Here is a 19,085-nt window from a genome sequence, read left to right as displayed (position 1 = left end):
AAGGAGTAATCCGTCGCCTTTGTTGGTTGTGTCATTTGTCAAAAGTCCTTTCCAGTTCCTTCCATAAATTTTTAAGTCGCCCCATTAAATATAAGGTAATTGCATTGTCTATATGGCGCCTGGAGCTACAACTCCTATTAAAAAGACACAATGGCTGTGAGTGTTAAGAGTATTTATTAAAAAGAATGATATTAATTATGGAGGAGAAGGAAGAGTGCGAGAAGAGAATTTGTGATGCTGCAGAGGTCATGGACGCTATTTTAATGTAGTTTCAATATTGTGCATTCTGACGATTTGACTGGTGCTCATGGGGCAATCTATTCTGGGCAGTGACAGTTCCTACTCAGCCTATTATTTGTCCCCAGCTAGGCTTCATTAAACCAACTTCCTCAAGTAAGAAGAGACTTGGTTTTTGGAAATGATGGCATCATGGTTTGTGAGACATAGAAGAGAATGCAAAATTATGCATGGGCAAGAGAGAATGACTAAAAGAGGAAATGAGAGAGAGAGAGTGCAATAGAGGTGTCAGGCTGGGGCAGGTGCACCTGACAGAGAGCTCATTGGTTCCCATGGTTGCAGGACCAGTACAATGAGTTGAGAGTCAGTGCGATGACAGCTCTGCTGGCCCCAGGGCCCTTCCTCCTCCGTGATACATTTAGCTACCTAATGCCACCTCAAATGATCTTGCTAACTTTCCTGTATTATTCTGCATCAATATTTTATCACCCTGAATAATGTTGTGGAAGTGAGGCAAGCTGGAAGGCTTGTTGTCATGACCAGTTTTACTCAAAGGATGTGGTGGCTAACCACGTGCAACATTAGACTCGGGTCAATGTAAATAAGACTAAATGCACTGAGGTACACTTAGCTGCTTGGTTATTGGACAGGATGTGCCCATTAAAGTGCCTGTATAAATGAGTATCTGAAATTCTATGACTCATGCTGCAGATATTTAAAGAAAATAAGAAATAAGGCATTACATCATAGTATGCAGCAAACATTAAAAATAGAATCGGTGTGTTTAAATAGAGAACGGTTTAGGAGTTTGGATATTACATAAGATCCGTCTGAACAACTAGGACTTCCTCCTGGTTCACCAGGCTGCAGAATCAAATTTTTATGAGGAGTTTGTGTTCTCCCGCTGAAGTAACTGAAAAAATGTGAGGGTAGAAAAAGCTTCATAATAATATATTTCCTGAAATCCTATTCACGGTAAGACAAAGAGGCAGAAAACGGTGTGAGGATGTTGTGAAGGGGGTTGGAAATGCATTTATGGCACGACATTTGGCGCATTTTCCCACTGAAATCGTTTTGCCGAAATTACCCAGGCGATTGAAATATGCATTCACTTGTCACTCTTTACATTTTAATTCACACACTGTGGAGTGGCACAGAGCATAGTTTATGAGAGCTTTGACAAAATGTGCCACATGTCCTCAAGTACTTTCAAATGATAATTTGCAGGGGAAAAATGTGGAGGCATATAATTACAGGCAGTTATTTATACCCTGTACATCTCCAATTCATCGCCTGTTCAAAAAGCTAACAGCCTTATGTTGGGTCTCTATTTTGGATGCTTTTTTTTAAAGATTAAGCTCTCATCATTGCCCCATCATAGCGCATGTCAGTGATAAGAATAGTTCCTCTTGTGAATTAACCCACAACAGGACTTTTTGTTGGTGAGCTTCTTGCCTAAGGGTTTTGATCTAGGTTGTGTTTGCCAAGAGTATCATAATCCTAAAGTATTATAAGAGCCAGTGTCCTCTAGTATTTACAAGGCTTTTGGGAAATGTAGCTTGTTACTTGCCTTTTACCACAGTGCTCATTCAGTTGATGTGCATATGATTAGTAAAACTATTTTTGAATGGTCATTCTTACAATTTGTTCAATTTAGAGAGATTGTTAAGGAGTTGTTGACAATTGGAATTATGTTAGAATGATGGGAGGAACATTTCAAATAGTCTCTGTCCAACATATTAACTGCTAATAATAGACTCTGGGGCCTGTTGTGGGTTTACTGGCACCAAAATCCTGAAACACATTTCATCAAAGAAAATATGCTGCACTCCATAGCTAATCAAGCAAGTTGATGATTTGTTTCTTTTTAATAAACATGTTTCGTTTTCCTTATAACATTATAATGGAATCTTTATTACATTTTTAATCTGATGTCTTATTTGGTGTGAGGTATTTGTGAGCCCTTTTTTTTTCTGTTGTTGCGGGTGAGAGGAAGTGTTTACCCTGGGTGAGCTCCACTGCAGATTGTGATGCAACCACACAGAAATGTCTTGTTTTTCTGGGTTAGCTGAGCTTGTCTTAGTACAGCAGAGCAGCATAATGGTGTTTGTAATATCTCCAGCCCTGGGGCACATTTTAGATTGTGAGGCTGAAGAGCACAGCTTGGCTACATTCACTCCAAGGCAGGGAGCATGAAAACAGTGAAGCATGTCTCTCTAGATGGGCTTTTGGAGAGAAGGCCTCAATAATACTGCAAAGGCCAAGCAAATCGGTTAACTACTGTAACACTATAAGGCTGTGGCCTTTGTCTTATTTTCTCAGTGTTGAATAAAAAGATACACGTGTTTTTGATTATATGGATCAAAGGTGACAAGGGATTTTCAAGAACATCTTGTATATTATAATATTGTCAGGCATATTTACAACAAAATTGATTATATATTTTAATGATAGCAGTGTAGTAGCTACTTTGATACTATCCTTCAAACCATTACTTTTAAGATACGTTTCAACAAGATGTCTTTATTCATTTAAAACATAATAAAATGTACTATGAGGACTTATTTTGTATAATTTAATGAGTACAGTATGGCGTTGTTTTTATCTACAGTATATGTATGTACACTAAATTACATAATATCACCCATATGTCATATTTAAAGTACAATATAATTAAGAAATGGATTTAATTAATAGTCGTTTTCCATTTGAATGATTTATGTTTTAGATCTGATATTACAAGAGATCTTTATAAAGCAATATTACAGCAAATGTCTTTCTACATCACAGACTGCTGGCCAAGTTTCAGTCTTGTCCAGGCACAAACAATGGAGCCCTGTGGCCGTCGTCTGGGTTCTTTGTTTTTTTTTATATCTTGAGGGCATTTTTTTTCCATTTAAATTTATTCTGTTTATGACATGAAAACCTCTGACTGTTACGATTAGCACTATACTTATTTCATGTTTTGAACATGGCTTATGTGTATTTTTTTCATTTGTAAAGAAGAAGTCCTAGAAGAAACTAAGAATAATCTGCAAAATACTCTATACTGTCATGTTGCATACACTTTGCATATATTATTCCAAAGACATGCTCTTCGTAATATGGTTTGCTCATAAGCACAGGGTATTCATATTAATAGAGCTGGATTGCTCCAAGGTAATTTGAAATACTGTTCTGGCAATTGCTCAGATTCAGGTTGTTTATTTGATATCAAGAACTTTCAGCCACTCTAATAGTACATATACTGTATAGTCTAACATCACACATGAATTTAACTGGTTTCCTTTCATTGTCTCTACAGTGGTCTGCATAATCTCAGCACCCTGGCCAGGGGAACTTACTTGTCACCCCATCGCCAAGTCTTCGCCTGCCTAACTTAACTCCTATTGAGGAAGTAACACCAGGACTTTACCCTGAGAAACAAGCCGATCGCCGACTTACAGAAAACTTTTGGGTGAGTTCACAATGTGACACTACACAAGGGCAAAGACAGCAGGATGTGGAATATGTGGAAGCTCATGAAGAAACCAGGTGTTTAATATGGAAAAAGGGAGGTTAGGGAGACACATGTTCTGCGGGCTGTGCATCTGGCAGGACTGCGTGCTGAGGTTGCATGCATCACAGATGCAGTAGAAAGATAAAAGTGCATCGATGATTATATGTGATTTACCATGGCTGACAAAACTCTTGATTAGCTTGTAAGTGTAATCATATAAGCTCATCAATATTTACTAAGTTTTAAGATAAGATTTATTTAGTTATAATTTCCTGTTTTTAATTTTTTTAGAGTTCATTTTTGACAGTAGTGTACACTTGGTACTAAAACACAATATTAAACATATTTCAAAACAATAGGCATCATATACGCGATGACTAAACAGTTACAAAGAAAGTCTGTCGTTTCTTGGACATTCTTTAAAACAACACTGTTTAAAATATGTAGGATTTTCTTTGAGATGATGGGATCAATGAAATTGTTTACATGCACACAAATAATATGGCTAAATAATGTGATAAAATAAGGGCTTAATTGCAATAACTTTTACATGTCAGTAGCAAAACACTTATTTTCATTTACATGCAATTTTTAGCCATCATATTATTCCCTAAGAATTATTATTATTATTCCTACCACTATTATTAACATACTTCACTTCACAGCACATATGGTGGAGTAGACTAGGTGTTACCGACCGCTGTTCTGCTTAGACTTAGTTCTGCTGTTCTGCTCTGCGGTTCTTATTGTTTAGGGGTTTTTAACCTTTATTTTAAAAGACAGTAGAGTGGAAATGAAAAAGTATAGGGAGCAGAGAGAATCATATTCTGGTCGCCGTGAGCACCTCAGTGCTATTTGTGCTATTGTCAACACACTAACCACTAGGCTTTTGCCGCCAACCTGACCACCCTTCTAATGCAAAACACTTTTTGTATGGTTCTATTCCCTGCTTTTTAAGTGCCTTTGAAATATAATGTCAATGCAACTTCAGCTAAGTTTTTCCGCACCTCCGTCACGTTCTATGCACAGTTTGTTGATGAGAGGTCACAGAAAGTTGTTTAACAGAGTTCATTGATTCTGAGTGGAGGGAAAGTTTCAGAATGTGATGGATATCATTCATAGAGCGGTGTGAACTAGTTTGTCTCTAAATGAGTTCACAAGAGTTTTTCATTCCTGCACCTGACTTTTGAAAGCACATTCCACAGATGACACACCATACCTCCAAACTCATGTACACTTTGGTCAGAATGGAAATAATACAATTAAGGTGTTTACATGCCTGTATACTCTGATTAAAATATGAGTGCAACACTTTTGTTAATGCAATTATGCTTACTGCAATTTTGAGAAATTGTATTATTTAGATGAAATTATTCCATTTACATTAAATAATCGCAAAATCTCATTATAATTATATTCATTAGCATCCTTGTCACAGCAACCGACTCCCATGCGAAAGGTCGCTGGTTCGATCTCAGCTCAGAGAGGGTTTGGTGCTGTAGGACCAGCGAGGTTACATTGGTGCAGTGACCCAGATGAGTGTAGGGATGAGTGTAAAGGAGGCCAGCTAGTGAAGTGCTGTGCAGGTAAAGCTCACCCCTCTGACCTCTAAAAGGGGCTCTAGAGACAGACGCTAGAGACCATGGTCTTTAGCCTTCTTGTTAGAGCAACCATCTCCCATGTGGAAGGTCACCGGTTCGATCCCTGCTCGGAGTGGGTTGGGTGCTGTAGTACCGGTGGGGTTATATATACACTGAGCCATTTTCTGTGAAATCTATCATCTCTGAGTTGACTTTGGGCAACTAGTGTTCGCGCATACACACTGCTAATTGTGGCAAAAGATAATGGCAAAGCTTATGCACTGTACTGTATTGTAGTCTCGTTTCCACTTCAAAAGAACGAAAGGTCTTGAATGAATCTTTAAATTATTATTTTTCTTTTTACATTTCTGTCATGTGTTTGCAGACACCACAAATGCCGGTGCTTTAGAGCTTGCACCGAGAACAGTGACAGGGTTTATTTTCAATGGTTCTCAGGCTAGTGGTGGTCAAACATCCCACTCATCCATATTTGGCCACCAGTGCTTTAATCTTCTAATCTTGGACAGTGACTATGGAGTCATTTATTTGTTCTTCTCCAGGAGACCAGGGCACACTTGTGGCAGATGTTTCAACTCTTCCACTCGGGATCACAGCCACCACATGCTCTCCTTGTTTTGCACCTAGTTCTCTTTATAGAACTTTGGCAGTGGAAATACTTATGAGGTATACTGCTCCACTTGCTTTGGCTAGTGCTGTTCAACGCCACCTTTATTGATGTACTTGCACCCAGTATGCGATGTGGAAACCTTCTTGCGATTGAAGGATTGACATTAGTCTTCATTATCCGAGGTGTGTCCAACAGCCTTTTAAGGTAAAACTAAGCCAAGATCTGCTTTTAGAGCTGTAATTTCTCCTTGGGCTCTGTGATATTTAAATGGTCACAGGTTTTATGTGACACGACTTAACAGGGTTCTAAAGTAGGTGAGAGGAAGTGCAAAAAACAAGATATAATTTCAATAAGGCATAATGTTGTAAGTGGGGAACCAGTAAGAAGACAATTAATCAGTGCCTCCACAGCTGCTTCCTGACATTTCTGCAAAATGTTGTGGAAAATTTAATGAAGGCTAGCCTTGTAATGGTTTCAAGCTTACCCGGTGGAAAATATGACAGCCTTTCCATAGACAATTAAGACCAACATGAAGCCCTGTTTTTCACTTTTTTTATCCTTGTCTTTCTTTCCATTGGGCAGTGCTCTGCGTATAAGCTAAGGCTAAATGGAAACATGTACATTAAAACAGATACAGCTGTCGAGCCTGAAAAACCCTTAGGATTGTTGGCGGTTTGCTAAGCATTCTAAGCAAAGGCACCTACAGGAAGATTTAGTGTCAAATCACACGTTCACTCCCACAGTCCACAAGGCGGGCATGTTTTTAAACACCACCTCCAGGAATGTGTCATAAATCCATCTAATGACCAATACATGGTGCTGATCTTTTCCCCATTTACTTCCATGACGTTTTCCTGCATTGCACCAGTCCACAAATATGCAGCTCTTGTTTTGAGAATGGGTTATTCACAGAGAATGTTTTCATCTGTGCCGTTTTCAATTATCAAGCCATCCTGTAATTACGCTGCTCTGTCCCATGTTGGATGGCTTGTGTGCCAGAGCCCCTGGCCAGACCTCTATCCCAGACCAGGGTACATTTTTCCGTCCAGGCCTAGCTTTTCTCTAGTGGCCGGTTTGGTCAGTTATTTGATTGGTAATAGTATCTTGTGCTTGGGGGAGTGACAGTTAAATTAAACATGACATCATGCTGAAAAGGATTTATTCTCTCCTCAATAGCTGTTGTATTTTCTGTCAGCAAGCACTGCCTTTTGACCTTATACCCGTGACCCAGTGTAGACCTCTTCCGTGACAAAGAGAAAGAATTAAGAGAGAACCTGTTTGACTGTGATAGGTTACTTAGGGCTTCCGATCAGTCCCCTCCGAATAGTTGTTGGATTGTAGCAGATGGATATCGGTAGCTTCTTCAATATTAAGACATAAACGCCGGACATTATAACTGGCCACTTTCTTATCTGCGGTTACTGTTCATCGAGATAAATCTCAACATTTCCTAAACCGAGGCAGTGCTAATGTCTTATTTAATGGCTGATGTCAAGGCCCAGTCAAATTTTAGTGCGTAGCAATTTGTTGAGAGAGCAGCCGCCTGGACAGATGATGTTATTTAAATAATCACCACTGATATGATTATAATGACAAGCTAATGGATAATGTGTCCTTTCCGCTGCCGTATCGCAAAACTAATCAGAGCAAGCGAGCGTTTTTCTCCCTCTTCTTTATGCCATGATATTGTCCTTATGAAAGAATTGCCCATCATTTCTATGAATGTCAGTGTGTTGATGTTTGATTTTTCCGGTACATTCACTCTCTCGCTCTCAGTGAGTCGCTGGCATCACAGCTGCTAGATAATTACGCATTCGACCAAATTTCTTGAAGGGTTGTATGCATCTCGTTTCCGGCTGCGCACGGATTGCGGCAGCGCTGCCATCCCTCTCGGCCCACACAGGCAGAGAATTGGATGGGCTGGGTTGTGTAACTGAAGCCCCTTTCATAACGCAATTCATCAACACTATAACCCTGCATGGTATTCATGCCTTCTCCACCCACACAGGAACAGTCACCCACTCTCCTCACCCCGTCTCGAGATGGCTGTAGATACTTCCCACGCATGCTTTCTCTCTTCAGTGCACACATAAATGCTCAGGCTCTCCTGTACAGTGTTAAAAATACTTCCCCTTTGCTTTAATGGCTTTTTCCTCTCCGCCGTATAGCTTGAAAGACTGGTTTATCTGTCTGAACAACAAGTACGGCTGTCTTTTCATGATCTCCTATCGATCCTATTTCCTCTTTCCAGAAGGCGTTCCAAGGTAACTCTTGTCGAGTAGCAAGTTATGGGAGTCCTGTGCCCTTGGAATGTGATTGCGATATTGCTGTTATGTAGAACTCCCCTACACTGACCATCTGGACATGATTTTAGCAGGCCTGTGTCTCTGTGCTGGCCTCTCACCCGGCTGCATGTGGAGCTGGATGAGTCGCCTGCCCAAGATTCAACTTTGGAGTCCTAATGAGGAGTCGGTATGACACTCAAGGGGGCTGACTCACACACATTTTGGGTGATACATCCTCCAGTCCTGCTAACACAGAGCAAAATCACACCGTAAAAGTTGCTGGATGAGCAAAAGGTGAATCTTGTGGGGAGTTGAGATAAACTGCAAAGAAAAAAAGTCCTGAGCGAGTGGAGTGAAGGGAAAGGTAATGTGAGGATAGCATTTGTGGGCCATAATTCAGGATCGTCTCCTTTATTTGTACGGCTTTTTCAGTTATAGGAAGCTAAATAAAAGAACAGCTATTGAGATCCTTCCCACATTCAGTCAAGGTTGCTTAAATAATTGCTTTGGATAGACATGTGCCAGTTCCCTTAAAACAGAAGGCTTTATTGTGGTATCCTAACTTTAATCTATTTACAGAATCTATTTCATCTGTTCTGTGCCAGAGGATAAAGCCAGTTGGAGTAGTAAAAGTTCGTCTCCATCACTAATGAGTTGGGATAGCTGGAACAAGGTCCATGGAAAATCAACTCAGCAACCTCTCCTCAGCAAGAATAGTGGTATTTGTGCACACTTTAAATTCCCGTATGGCAGTAAACTTCCTCTTGAGACATGCAAGCAAGGTGCAAGCAAAATTGAAAAGCACAACAACAAGAAAGGAACAAATAAGCTCTAAAATAAAGTTTGAGGGATCGATCATGATTGCTTTAGCTTAGGGATTTGTCACTATAACCTCTAGAACCACTGAAACAATTAGCAGCCTGTTATATTATTTAGTGTCTGTCCTACAAGGGACAAAAAAGTGCCACTTGGTCTCAAGGGAAATGAGATCTGGCTCGTGCACCTCCCAAGCATCATGACAGTGATGTCATAGGGGAGCAGACAAAAGATGGAACCCAATCTCTGGAACATACTGCCTGGTGTTTCCAGGTGCACCTCAGTGAACTACATGATCTCGTATCACTGTCTGACTCCAAAAAGTCCATTAGCTTAAGTATGCTAACTTCAGTCACATGCATTTATATACACACACACACAGACAAGTCATTTACACTTCTGAAGTTGCAGATAAGTGTACTTAAAACCAAAGATCACACCATAGGCAGCTTTGAACTGCAAATCCATCTCTTCAAAAACTGGGGAGCGGTAAACGGACAAGCTTGACTGAATTACCCAAGTTGTTTATTGCTATAACCCTGTAACTTTGGCAGGAGTTAAACAGCTAGGCAGCTGATAATCACAGTGTTAAAGAGCATGACTCAGAATATTTCAAGAACATACTTTGGCAAAAGATCTCTTTTTCCAGGTCTGCTTCTATTTTATTCTTTATTTAGTTGCTCATTATATGTATTTGTTTGCAATCTCACAGTGTCCTGCTGTGAACTTCAGGAAGATTAGGCACTTCCACTGCGTAATGGCTTTAAATGCGATAGAACTTAAAAAAGACAGGGAGTCTCCCTCCAAGTGAAAAGGATATCCAAATAGCTTAGAATGTGACATAATGCCTTTCTAAATCCTTTTAGGACTGCTGCACCATGCAGTATTCATTGACAAACAGACTTTGAGAAGACTGCTGTTAATCCTCTCACTGAAATCTGACAGCAGAACTGTAAAATGCATAATCCTTGCGTTAGATTAGGTGGTGTATTTATATTCATGAGCAAGTGTCCACATACAAGTGTTTATGTTCTTTATTATGCTGGTATTGTGCATACAGCATGGAGGCCTTGCTGTGCCCCCAGGGTAGGAAACTCCTACACTTTGTATGGTGAAATGGGGCAGGAAGATGAGTGGGACAGCAGGCAGCAGTACTGATCTTAGCCATGCAAGGATCACAATAATCTTTGGACATAAACAAGTTTCATAACCATCTAGCAAAACAAGATGGTTTGAGCTATGCGTCTCGAACAGTGCATACTGTAGATTCACAGGACAACCATGGCAAAGAGCACAGGGACTTGTGTCAAATAAGGTTTTTATAACCTCTTTGATTTATGTAATATGACTTAGTCATGCTGTTCTGAATTCTGACGGATTTGCTGTGAATGGAGGCACAGCTCTTATCCTCTTCACAGTGTGCGTGTGTCCCACACATGTGGACTCAGAATGTAAGCACATTCATTTGCCTCTTCAAAATTCGAAGTATTTTTAACCTCCTTTAAAAACACATATTATACAATTCATTCAGCAAGACCTTAAAAACCCATCATGTAATGATGTTTTAGAAAATTGTGTGACCACATGTATCATGGAGATGTTTTGCCTATTGATATATAAATATATAGATTTTTCGATATTGTTAATACTGTGGTAGATTAAAAAATATTTGCAGAATAGTACTTACAGAATATACAAACACATGAGAGTAATAGAGTAATTCCAGTGCTGTGGAAGATACCTCCAATCTGTAAGATATTCCATATTACTTGTCACTGTTGTTTAAAAGTAATCCCTTACCTTATACTGTAATACTGCTGTCCCACATGTGTAATGAATCCAAAATAACTATAGAAGTAAAACTTAAAGTATGTGAGATGTTTAATTAAAATATAACACAAATCGATGCTAGACGCTTTACTGACTTGTGTACTGACATTATCCCGCATTATTGTGTTTTTTGTCATTAAACAAAGACTTATTCTGAGCAGGTTAATAAGGAGGGAAAATGTAGATAGATATATGTCAGACACAGGATTTTACACAGAGTTTATACAGTTGAAGTCAGATTTATGTATGTCTGAGTATGTCTTATGTATGTCTGATAATATTTTTTCTGTCTGAGAAAGTCTTATTTGTTTTATTTCGGCTAGAATAAATGCATTTTTTTAATTTTTAAAAAACATTTTAAGGCCAAATTTATTAGCCCCTTTAAGCAATATTTTTGATAGTCTACAGAACAAACCACCATTATACAATTACTTGCCTAATTCCCCTAACCTGCCTAGTTAAACTTATTAACCTAGTTAAGCCTTTAAATGTCACTTTAAGCTGTATAGTAGTGTCTTGAAAAATATTTAGTCAAATATTTTTTACTGTCATCATGGCAAAGATAAAATACATTGGTTATTATAAATGAGTTATTAAAACTGTTTAAAATTGTGTAGAAATAATCTTCTCTCCGTAAACAGAATTTGGGGAAATAAATAAATGGGGGCTAATAATTCATTCATTCATTCATTTTCTTTTCAGTTTATTCCCTTTATTAATCAGGGTTCGCCACAGCGGAATGAACCACCAACTTATCAGCACATGTTTCACACAGCGGATGCCCCTCTAGCTGCAACCCATTAAACTCATACATTCTCATTCACACACATACACTACAGTCAATTTTAGCTTACCCAATTCACTTATACCGCATGTATTTGGACTGTGGGGGAAACCGGAGCACCCAAAGGAAACCCATGCGAATGCGGAGAGAACATGCACACTCCACACAGTAATGCCAACTGACTCAGCCGTGGCTCGAACCATCGACCTTCTTGCTGTGGGGCGACAGCACTACCTACTGCGCCATCGCATCACCCCGCTAATAATTCTCACTTCAAATGCATATGTTTGATTTAATACCTGGTAAACTGACTCACAGTTTACACTCATGCACACTTCATGCTTATGACAGCGGCAAGACAATCTCTTCTGCACCGGATGTGAGCTTCCCTCACGCAGCCACTGAAACTGCTCGCGATTTGCTGCTTTCACACACACATATTTTAGAATCAAAGTTGTACATCAGAAGAAGACTCCGTGACACACTTGATATGGTTTGGCAAACCACTATTTGAGAAACAAGCTAATCCATGAAAATGTTTTTTACCAAAGTACCATTGGATGTGAAGATGATAACTTCGATGATTCCATACCCAGTCACAACATTATCAGATGACTATGTTTTGAAAACATAATATTGCGTCTCTGATATTTCACAGGTTTGCAATAATTTCTTACTTTGAATAATTATATATTTGGTGAAAAGTGTATTGTAACAAGCATTACAGAACATGTATAGAATAACCCATTTTTTATTTTTCCATTTTAATAATTTTTATTGTAGGTTTTTTATACTTGTTGTATTTTATGTTTCTTTTATGTGTTTTTTCTCAGTATTACCATTGTGTATGAAATGTGCTATATAAATAAACTTGCCTTGCCTAAAATATTAGTGAAAATTGATTAGTAATACCTTACACTATGTTTTAGCAATAAGTAATTCGCTACTCTAATGCATTACATTTCTAACATGTTACTTCCATTACTGATTAACTTGCATCAATGAGAAAATTAGATGTTTGATGTTATTACTTAATACGTTAATAAAGTCCAATAAGCAACAGAAAGAACTCAATTCAGAACTTCCAGTGTCTTTGTGACAGCAGCCTAATATAACTTCTGTGGTCACTAACAAACAAGGTCAGATTGTTGTTTGTTAGTAGTATCAGTTGTATCTTGAATCAACTTTTCTAAACTTCCTGTGTTGTTGCGTCTCTAAGGACTTTAAATTTACATAATTTTAAGCTGAAATTTTCTTGTACATATTGCTATTGGAAACTCAAGGCTGCTGTATGTTCAAAACTGCTGCTGTAGTGTAACAACAACTAGGGACATAGTTTGTCTTGTGAACACATACTTTCCTGTGTCAAGCATGGAAGAACTATGAAAACAAAATGAACGAAAAGTTAATGTTTCAAGTGCTATAAATACCAGTGGTTTTTCTGCTCAGCTATTTTTAGTGCTTACATCGCCTCCCAGACATCAGCGTCACACAGTTTCCTCACTCATACTCAGGCAGTGCTGTCTGTTGCAATCAAAATGAGTCTGAGATTAAGATACACTTTTCACTGTGTTCAGCATCTCTGCTCTACAAACACATTCATGTTCTGTTTGCTGGGTTGAGTACATACTGTACCTTGAGGCTGTATTTTGGTAATGTTATCACTTTTGTCCTTATGTGTTCAGTGTTATTATTTTAAAAGCAAAAAAAGAAACTCTTAAGGAAGAAAATGCTTCGAGTTTGCCCTTTAAACACCCACACACACACTACGTCGAATGTCATTTGCATTTCTTAGGCTATTTTTATATGTTTGTGTCTCTTAAGGAAATGAGTGGGCAAGGTTGTTAATGATGACTCATGAGCAGGAGGTGGTAGCTCCTCTGCATCAGTTCATTGAAAACTCTTGACACACTAGGCGAGAAGAACACAGCTGTGCAGCTGCCTAGATATCAAACTGAAAGAGTATGAGAAAGCAAGCTGTAATTGAAGTATGATGAGCAACAGATCACATGATCAACTGGCATGCTTTGTTTAGACAGCTGAGTATTTTCCCCCAGCTTTTTTACATCAGCTTGAAAATCTTAGGGTAGTAGTGTTATGTAGTATTTTCTTTATTTTAGCAGATTTCTTGCATTGTTTAAACTTTTTCATAACTTATAATTTTGTTTTCTTTTTCTCTCTTGTAGATTGTGAAACTTAAAGAGGACATTAATCAGAAGAACAAGCTTGGATAAAACAATAAGTGAATGGACTGCTGAAATGAGTGATGGAAAGATACTGCCTTGATTGTCACAAGGGAACATAATTTGTATTTTAAAGTGGAGCAACACTTGAACTATGGAGGTGGAAGGACCTTTTATTTAGGAGTAACTTAATACCTTATCTGGCATGACAGCTTTCATGAATGAAATTTGACAAACAGCCATCTTAAGAAACCCTACTGGAGTACTAAGAAAAATGGAGCCACATGAACCTATTGTTGGCCAAAAATGCACCAAGGAGCAACGGGAAAAGAACCCCTTACAAAGAAAATGGGTCTCTGAGCCATCTGCTGGAACAAAAAGAAATACCTTTGCAGACCCAGATATTAAAAGACACTCACATCGTGAGCAAAGTCTAACAGGTGGTACAAACCTTACTAGTTCAACTCAAAAGTACAGTTCTGGAAACCTGATGTCATCTGCAGTGACACATTCATCACAAGAAGGTCAGTTTCAACAGATCTTTCCTCGGCCTTACCCCTACCAGCTGCCACATTCTTACCCACAGGAGCCTTTCCTTGGTGGTACAAAGCCACAACCAGGGTTAGAGGCCCATGCCTGGTCTTTCTCTGGTCAACTGCAATCTCTGCCACCAGATGATATGTATCCGGTACACTCCCGCTCTCATGGAGTATTTCCTCGTCATAAGTCTCCTGCTGGTTTTGGCCAATTTTCCCAATCTGGACCCGAGCAGCCAGATGAAAGTCATAAGAAGGAACAAAAACCCAAGAAGCCAGGAAAGTACATATGTCACTATTGTGGTAGAGCATGTGCTAAACCCAGCGTGCTGAAAAAACACATTCGGTCCCACACAGGGGAGCGTCCTTATCCCTGTGTTCCATGTGGTTTCTCGTTCAAAACAAAGAGCAATTTGTATAAACATCGAAAATCGCATGCTCATGCCATAAAAGCAGGACTTGTTCCATTCTCTGATCTAGCAACCCGAACAGACACTGATCAAGCATCTTCAGTTGGGGAAGCAGAGGCACACTCTGATGGGGAGCAAAGCACTGACACTGATGAAGAAACAGCAGAAGGTGCAATGTTTCCTGAAAAATGTAGCCCTCAGATATCATTCGAGTCAGACAAGAGCCCGATGGAAAGGGGACCAGCATATGCAGATCCAGCAGAGGAATTGTCAGTGGCATCTATGAAAGTGCCTATCTTAATTGTTCCAAAACAAGGGGTGCCATCACCTGCTACTGAGTGCCCCCAGTTTACAGACATTAAAGGTTCAGTTATTGGTGGACAGATGGGCAGAGGAGATGAGTCTCATACGGTTAAACAGAGACTTGCCTTAAGACTCACTGAGAAGAAAGACCTGGATTCAGAGCAGTCTCAAAATCTCTTGAGCCCCCACAGTAAAGGTAGCACTGATTCTGGTTATTTTTCTCGCTCCGAGAGTGCTGAACAGCAGATAAGTCCACCTAACACCAATGTAAAGACATATGAAGAGATCATGTTTGGAAGAACTTGGTACCATAGAACTAACTCAAGATCTAGACAATCAGTCACAGTTGGGATGGTGGCAATTGCTAGTCAAGACACTAATATCAACAAGTCTAGTGCCATGCAGGAGTTGGCAATGGGAAAGATATCAGAGGGTCATGTATTTTATCAAAGTGATTGTGCAGAATCTCATTTAATCCCTGGATGTGACCCAAAGCATTATCATGCTGGCTCTTGCCAAACCAGCACAGGTCTTCTAGAAGCACCTTCTGATTCAGGGCCACTTATACGAAGTAATTCAATGCCAACACCTTCCCCAACCAACCTCAATGTACCACCAAATCTAAGAGGGAGTCACTCATTTGATGAGATGATGACCCAAGATGATGTCTTTTACACCGGAGCTGCAGGTCTAAAAAGATTGAGGAGACAGAGCGCCTTTGAACACTCTGTCCAGGAAGGGCATGGAGAGTCAGAAAGCTATGGGAAGATCACGGGTCCAAATTCAAGTTTAAGGGGGCATTTGATGCCAGAATTGAAAGGTTCTGGGTCAGAGATGGCTTGTCCAGAAGTACGCACAGCTTACACTTCATATGGTACAAAAGTGGGAATGACAGAGTTTACCACAAGAAAACGTCGCATGAAAAAGAGTGTTGGTGAAGAGGAAGACTGCCTTGGACAAGATGATGGCAGCCGTAGTGGCTCTACTGAAATGGCAGAGGAATATGACTTAAGGCAAGGAAGTCAAGATTCTTCTAAGGCTGTTCCAGCTAATAAGGGATCCATGTTTAGAGCACATAGCCCTTCAGACAGTTTTGATAGAGGTTCATGTATGACACCAGAGGATGTGGTCCATGTTCAAGATTCGGACACAAAGACTGGTGGAAATGTAATTTCTGTCATTCAACATACTAATTCGCTGAGCAGGCCAAACTCATTTGAGAAGACTGAATCAATAGAACACCCATTTTATCAGCCGGATAAGCATGCTGGACATCTTTCTGAACAATCAGACACAGAAAATATTGATGATGTTCAAAGCCCCGATTCTCATCATAGATCAGAAAGCATGGAACATCAGCAGCAGGGTGACAATGAACATGGATCTTTCTCTTCTAACACGCTTTATCATATGCCCCACAAACTTGTACGTCAACCAAACATTCAAGTGCCTGAGATAAGAGTTACAGAAGAGCCTGACAAACCGGAAAAAGAACCTGAGGTCCCAGCAAAAGAACCAGAGAAACATGTTGAAGAATTTCAGTGGCCACAACGAAGTGAAACATTGTCCCAGCTCCCTGCAGAAAAGCTACCTCCAAAGAAGAAACGTTTGCGTCTTGCAGATATGGAGCACTCTTCTGGAGAGTCCAGCTTTGAGTCCACTTGTACTAGTCTGTCAAGAAGCCCTAGTCAAGAAAGTAACTTATCTCATAGTTCAAGCTTTTCTATGTCATTTGACAGAGAGGAAAGCATCAAATCTGTATCCCCAACTAAACAAGATGAATTTGCTAAGCAGTCTGAGTTTTTAACTGTTCCAGGAAGTGGCCATTCTCTGTCAATACCAGGCCATCATCAAAGAGAAATGCGACGTTCTTCATCAGAGCAGGCACCCAGTGCTTTGCCCACTGAAGTACCAGAAATACGTAGTAAGTCATTTGACTATGGAAGTCTTTCAACTGGGTCGAGACAAGGAGAAGTATATGCGAGTGCTTCAGCTATGAAGGAGCGTAGACGAGGTTACCTTGTTAGACAGGCATCTCTCAGTGTTTATCCTGAAGTAGTAGTTCAAGAGCCAATTTCAGAGTTGTCCATCAAACAAGAGCATTCTGACCATGTTTCTCAAGCTGGTTTAACTGGTACATCCTATTGTGTAGCTAATGACTTGCCTAGACCCAGAAGAGGTGCACAGTCAGTTCTCGGATCACATCTCTTGCTGCAACAAAGCATCAGTGAGGACAGTCAATCTGAGGATCATTTCCAGAACACCCCTCGCTTGCCTGCACAGCTTTCTTCAGATAGTGAACATTCAGTGCATGAGCACATGACCCAAGATTTATTTCAGCATTCTTCACTTCAGAGCAGCATGGCATCCTCACCTTTCTTGCCATTTCAACCAATGCTCTGGCATCCTGAATCAACACAAAGAAACAAGCATAACCTGGCATTCCAGTCACATAATTTACAAAAGCTACATATCAAACAGCCAAATCTACAGCCTTTGCTACAGAAACCATACCAACCTTCTCATCAAATTCAAGTGCAAACAGACTCAAAAACTGATGGGGCAAGTCACAACTATCCATATCCTTCAAGGGCCTCCCCACAGCAGCTTGGGGTATTGTCGTCTAAAGTACTGACTACAAGCTTCCTACAACAAGTTCAGCCTACTTTTGCAACTCAAAACGTAGGTTCACCACAATCACTCCCTGGAATGCTGGTCCCAGTCAGGATCCAGACAAATGTGCCATCTTACGGTAGTGTTATGTATACAAGCGTTTCACAAATCCTTGTCACTCATGCTCAGAGCACAACTTCTATCAGAGTCATATGCACAGATAATGTGTCAACTGCATCAATAACAGGCACTGCATCAAAGCAACAAGTAGGCATCAATTTATCAAAAATATTAGGACATTCAGGAGGGTCTATAAATTTTCCAACATGGAAAGTTCCTGAATATTTACCTGGGAGCCTTAATACAGGAATTCCTTTGTCTTTGACGTCAGGGACTATCTCTACTACAGATGCTTCCTCTAATATTGGGGGGAGTAAGAGAATGTTGTCGCCAGCAAGCAGTCTTGAGCTTTTTATTGAAACCAAACAACAGAAACGGGTCAAGGAAGAGAAGATGTATGGCCAGATTGTGAAGGAGCTTAGTGCAGTTGAGCTGAGCAATTCCAGTGCACCAAAAGACAATGAGTCCACTAAAGCTGAATTTTCAAACAGAGATGACTCAATAGATGAGCAAGAGAGGATGTCCTCGTCTCCACCATCTGACTTTTTGTCATCCAAATACCTTGGGTACCCGTCTGCACCTCGTTTGCCTGATGTGCCACCAAAAGACAACTTCATTCCACCCTTGCAAATTATTACAAATGTAACCAGCAGAGCAGATTCCCCAGAGGAGCTTGATGTTGATGAATCCACACCAGAGGCAAGCTCAAGCCCACAATCAGTGATGTCCTCAAGTGATACTCAAGAAGAATCCAAACAGAGCATGGGTAACAAGTTTCCAGTAAACATGCTAGTGCAGCTAGCTGCCAATCAAGGCGGTGGAGTCGTTGGTAGCACATTAATGCTGACTGACTTAGCAGATGTCCATCAGTTTTTTCAGTTCCCAAGTCTTCGCACACCGACCAGTGTCAGCTGGTGCTTCTTAAATTATACCAAACCAAATTATGCCCATACAACTCCCTTATCCTCTGTGTATGGTTCTTGGTGCATCAGCTCCTACAACCCCAACCCACTGAACCTCAGCACCAAGGCCACCCTGGCACTTCTTCGATCCAAACAGAGGAAGAATACAGAGATGTACACAATGGCTGCTATGCATCAACCTGGCACTGGAAAATTGGTTTCATCTCTGCGCTGGAAACAGAAGTTTGAGCAGGTAATCCAAACTTTTTCTTAAGAATATTCAGCAGTTTAAATTAAGAATAACAGTATTAATTTCATTCTGCAAATTTTTTTTTTTTTTGTAAGAACATGAAATTGCA

At 40.0% G+C, this 19,085-nt stretch overlaps 2 protein-coding genes across 12 annotated transcripts in view; one reads left to right on the top strand and one right to left on the bottom strand.

Annotated features, from left to right (window-relative positions):
• aig1 (androgen induced 1) overlaps positions 1 to 19,085 on the bottom strand; it is a 260,128-nt gene that overhangs the window by 217,864 nt on the left and 23,179 nt on the right. The window lies entirely within an intron of this gene.
• The window catches only part of hivep2a (HIVEP zinc finger 2a), a 116,318-nt gene that overhangs the window by 91,722 nt on the left and 5,511 nt on the right, over positions 1 to 19,085 (top strand). For 9 of the 10 annotated variants that reach the window (XM_087297356.1, XM_087297360.1, XM_087297355.1 and 6 more), the window contains 2 exons: positions 3,542 to 3,694; positions 13,846 to 18,979. In XM_087297356.1, coding sequence (XP_087153482.1) covers positions 14,117 to 18,979 — 4,863 coding nt within the window. In that variant the 5' untranslated portion in view covers positions 3,542 to 3,694; positions 13,846 to 14,116. 10 annotated transcript variants of the gene reach the window in all.

Source organism: Danio rerio, chromosome 20, assembly GCF_052040795.2.
Source record: "Danio rerio strain M-AB ecotype USA chromosome 20, GRCz13ab, whole genome shotgun sequence".
NCBI classification, from domain to species: domain Eukaryota; kingdom Metazoa; phylum Chordata; class Actinopteri; order Cypriniformes; family Danionidae; genus Danio; species Danio rerio.
This window is presented reverse-complemented; position numbering and strand designations above follow the sequence as displayed.